The sequence below is a fragment of the Nicotiana sylvestris genome, chromosome 7 (genome assembly GCF_000393655.2).
Source record: "Nicotiana sylvestris chromosome 7, ASM39365v2, whole genome shotgun sequence".
Classification (NCBI taxonomy): Eukaryota; Viridiplantae; Streptophyta; class Magnoliopsida; order Solanales; family Solanaceae; genus Nicotiana; species Nicotiana sylvestris.
In genome coordinates, this window is record NC_091063.1 from 152,191,427 (window position 1) to 152,196,161 (window position 4,735).

Consider the following 4,735-nt stretch of genomic DNA (forward strand, 5'->3'; position numbering starts at 1 on the left):
AAGAAGGAGTCGACTATGACGAAACCTTCGCTCCAGTAGCTCGCTTGGAATCTATATGAATCCTTTTGGTATATGCATCATTTAAGGGATTTAGGTTGTTTCAGATGGACGTCAAAAGTGCCTTTTTGAACAGATTTATTGAGGAAGAAGTATATGTGAAACCACCGGCTGAGTTTGTAGATTCAAAGTTTCCCTACCATGTATATAAGCTCGGTAAGGCACTATATGGACTAAAGCAAGCTCCATGAGCATGGTATGATAGACTTAGTTCTTTTCTTATTGATCATGGCTTCACAAGAGGTAAAGTAGACACTACCTTGTTTATTAAAAGATCATCAGAAAGTAATCTCATTATTTAGATTTATGTTGATGATGTTATATTTGGTAGTGCTAACCCTCTTATGTGCAAGGAATTTTCAAGTCTTATGCAAAGTGAATTCGAAATGAGCATGATGGTAGAGCTAACATTCTTCCTTGGACTCCAAATTCAACAATCTGAAGAAGGAACCTTTATATGTCAGACCAAATGCAAAAGAAACTGATTCAAAAATTTGGGATGAACAATGCAAAATCCATTGGTACACCAATGAGTCCTTCAATGAGTCTAGACAAAGATGGAATATGGAATCCTTGTTGATGAAACTAAGTATCGTAGAATGATTGGCTCATTACTGTATCTGACTGCAAGTTGACCGGATATTATGTTTAGTGTGTGTAAATGTGCCAGGTTTCAGTCAACTCCTAAGGAATCTCATCTGACTGTAGTAAAGAGAATCATTTGATATCTCATTGGGACTTTCTCCCATGGACTATGGTATCCTCGCTCTAACTCTTTTAAATTAGAAGGTTTTTCAGATGCTGACCTTGCAGGTGATAAGGAAGATAGAAAGAGCACACGTGGTACATGTCAATTACTTGGAAAGACATTGATATTCTGGAACAGTAAAAAGCAAGCATCAGTTGCATTATCTACCACTGAAGCTGAATACATTGCTATTGGACAATGCTATGCACAATTACTGTGGATGTCCCATCAACTGGGTAACTATGAACTTTCTTTTAAACCTATACAAATTTTTTGTGATAATTCAAGTGCTATTTGCCTTTCAAAAAATCCAGTTCATCATTATAGGGCAAAGCATATAGATATCAAGCATCACTTCATCAGAGATCATTGTAAGCACGTGATTTTTGCTTCACGGAAGTTACTCCAAAAGAAAAAGAAAATCAAAAAATATATGTTTTGTCCCTAATGGATTTTTATGTTAAATTGTGTGTTAATTATTATAGGTGTTAACTAATATGTGTGTAATTTTTATTTTTATTTTTTATTTTTACAATTTATTTAGGAATTTTGTTTAATTTTGGTTCTTAAAGAAAAAATGGTTGTGGAAAATCGGATTGGGCCCCAAAATGAGGCCCAAAACCAAAACAAAGACCCAGTCCAAACTAGGCCTGCCCAGGCACGTCCCCAAAACGCCGCCGCATAGGGGGTTTGATCTGAGCCATCCATCCAGGCCAATCCAACGGCCCAGGACCCCTTTCAGCAACCCGTTTCCAAACCCGACCCAGTAACCGGTTAGAATCGACCCCCAACCAAGGCCAAACGGTGTCGTTCCGTATTTAGTGTAAGATCCTGGCCATCAATCTCGATTCATCCAACGGCCAAGATCTAATTGCCCATTACGTATATAAACCTAAACCTTTACCCAACCCCCTTATCCGAACACCCCCCCTTCCATCGTCCCAAACACAAACCCAGACATCCCGTTCCCAAACCCTAACCGCCACCCTTCACCTTCACCGTAAAGCCGGCGGCAAGGACGCCGGTGACCACCCCCTTTACACCCTAGAACCACCTCAACCCCCTGAATCCAAATCCACCAACAGCTTGGCTCGAATCCTCCCCCACCTTCTCGAATCTTCATTTGAAGATTCGAGACAAAACTCGATCTACACCAAACCACCCCAAATACATGCCAGGAACTCCCCCGACCTCCCTCGTGACCAAACCATGCTTGGTTTGGTCCGATTCTACCCACAAATCCAAAAAAATCAAATCTGGAAGAAATCGAACCCTAGAACACAAAGATTTTGTGGGGTCTGTTTAAATTTAAACAAGTTTGGGGTCTAGTAGACCCTAATCGAAGTGTTCTCGGTCGAGAACACCTCGGTTAGGATTTGTTCGACTTCAAACGGGCAAATCAAGCCCGGGCCTAGGGTCAGCTATGTTTAAAGCTTTTCAGGTTTGTTCATTTGTCCTTTTTATCGTCCATTTTGTTATTTAGATTAATTTATTAGCATGTTTAGTTGTTTGTCTAGTTCTGGGATTTCTGTTATCAGTTTGTTTCCCCGTCTCCATAAGACCTTTTGCTTGGTTGTTTGTTTATTCTGTTATGTGGTAGTATGTTTATTTCAATTCAGAATAACATCGTCGAATCAATAATGTCTGGTTTTTCTAATATCGTGCAAAAGTGTCAAAGAACAGTGTTATGCTTTGTTTTGTGTGTTTGTTTGGTCGACTGCTTGTCCCATGTTATAATTAGTATAGTCGATTCGATAAACGTCGTCGATTAGTTTTCTATGCCTGAATGTTCAAATGTCCTGATTCCTGATAGCTTCATAGGATTTGATCAAAACCAGTGTTGATTAGTTGGTTGCTTGAAAACTATCTGTGAATGGGTTGTTAGCTATAATACAATAGTTGGAATTCAGATAGGATAGTTGCTGAATTTGAACTCCCATAAGTTTAGAATTTCATTTGTGTTGAAGTTGGGATAAAACAGTAATGGTCAGGGGTGTTGAAAGGTTTGGTTTGGGGTTATAAAATCCTGAAATGCTTAAAGGCAAGATGAGCTGACAATGAGGTACTAAAATATTGATTCAACTAATGGAATTAATTAACCAATAGTGAAATTAATGACATATTAAGTGCCTTTAATGGCTGCAAATCAGAAAGGCATGGCAATTTGTATTTCTTTAATGAATTAGGGTCAATTGGACAGCATGTGCTGTCAGGAGTACATTCCTTCTGCCCATGCTTGGTTTTAGTTTAATAAGTGATAAGGCATTTTAATAGTTTTGTCAGGGGAATCTCATGGGATGTTTGGTTATTTTAAATAGTTGAGTGGAAAAACAGCAGGGATGGAGGGAATCTGAATGGTTTAACAGGTTTTAAATGATCTGAGGAAAACTATAAAAGCAGGAGAGCTTCCATTAGTTAGAGGAGAGGGAGAGAAAGAAGAAAAGAGGGGCTAAAAAAGAGGCAAGTTCTGAATTAGAAAAGGGTTCTGAAAAGCAGAGAGGTCAGGGAGTATTTGAAAGATAGACTGAAAAATTATAGAGTGCTCAGAGAAGAACAAAACTGTTTAGTTCTAAAGGGTTGGTCTGTTACTATCTCTTTAGGGTATTCTGATTTCCCTGTGAGAGTACTACTGTAATTTGGGCCTCTGTCTGCTGTTGATCGAATTGGTCTCATTGTTATTGAGTTTGTTGTTGGTTATTGGTCAAGTTGTTGTGATTAGTGAAATGTTTGCACTATTGCATCAAACATCCTGGGTTTTTCTGTTGGTCTACCACTCTGTTCTGGGTTTGTTGATTGATGCCCGACCATTTGTGGGTTTATCATTGTGGGAACTGCTGTTGGTTGTTCATGAACTAGTGGTTGTATTGTTACTATTTGTTGCTGCTGTGATACTGTTGTGTTACTGCTATCTGTTCGATTGTTGCTGATATCGTTCTTCTTCTTCTCATTCTTATTGTCCAGCATCCAGGTACACATTCTAATTGCACTGGTGTAATGATGAACTTGGAGAATGATTAAGAGTCTAAAGAGAATGGTTGTTTGAACTTAGTGTAGTGATTTTCATCTTCTACTGTTACAGTTTAAAGCATTCTGTATACATGTAAAGCTTGACCCCATACCGTGTAATGGATTAGTTTTCATTCTATAAGAGTTTGGTCCAGTAATTTGACGGTGTATGATAATCAAAATTAATGGTATATCAGTGATGTTCGATCAACAAATGGTTTCGTATAGGGTTGATTAAGAAGGGTAATGTAGTAATCACGTTTGTTTTACCTTGGCTCACCAGTATATAACGCATATTTCAAAAGCATGTATGCAATTTGGGAAAATATATGTATAAACAACAAAAATCGTGTAGGTTATATTATTGGATAAAGTTTGCCTAAAACAGGTAGTTATACCACCTAAGTTAGATAAGGTCGTTTTGGTCTTTTCGCCTTTACGTGTAGGAATAATTAACTGAACCTCATATGTGTGCCCATCAATGAATAAGGTTGCGTACGTTTAATTTCTTCATCTAAAAATAGATAATCTGTTTCGATATTATTGTGCGTCAATCTCATGTTCTAGTATTATTGAATAATAGAATATAGAATGAAAGCAGTTTTTCTTTGTACAAACTCGATCGCAATTTTCCATTCTCATTAGCCGTGAACTAATAAATAAGTTACGTTTTTTCAGCATGTAAATAATTAGGAAATTTTCTTTTATTTTAGAGACGAACTTAATAGAGAAATGTAGTCACTGTAGGTTTATCCTTAAAATAAAAATGAGACGAGCCTCGCCAAACAAAAATGCACAAGCTGCGGGGCCCTCTAAATGTATATATGAAAATACTTAGAATTCGGGACATGCCGTTTAGCGAATTTTACGGCCTTCCCCAAAAATAACAATACGTTAGTTGCTTTAGGAGCGTATTTAATATTG

At 37.7% G+C, this 4,735-nt stretch overlaps 1 protein-coding gene across 1 annotated transcript; it reads left to right on the forward strand.

Annotated features, from left to right (window-relative positions):
• The first annotated feature begins 614 nt into the window (after positions 1-614).
• LOC138873965 (secreted RxLR effector protein 161-like) lies at positions 615-1,301 on the forward strand. The gene is made up of 4 exons (XM_070152460.1): positions 615-687; positions 871-1,041; positions 1,120-1,176; positions 1,291-1,301. Exons 1-4 carry the CDS (start codon positions 615-617, stop codon positions 1,299-1,301), a joined length of 312 nt encoding a protein of 103 aa, XP_070008561.1.
• The last annotated feature ends 3,434 nt before the right edge of the window (positions 1,302-4,735 follow it).

Bases quoted from the DNA above. Each gene is read 5' to 3' on its own strand.
- LOC138873965 (XM_070152460.1), top strand. From the start codon at position 615: ATGGAATATGGAATCCTTGTTGATGAAACTAAGTATCGTAGAATGATT. The intron at 688-870 runs GTTGACCGGATA...CTGACCTTGCAG, and splicing joins ATTACTGTATCTGACTGCAA to GTGATAAGGAAGATAGAAAG. The intron at 1,042-1,119 runs GTAACTATGAAC...CAAAAAATCCAG, and splicing joins GTGGATGTCCCATCAACTGG to TTCATCATTATAGGGCAAAG.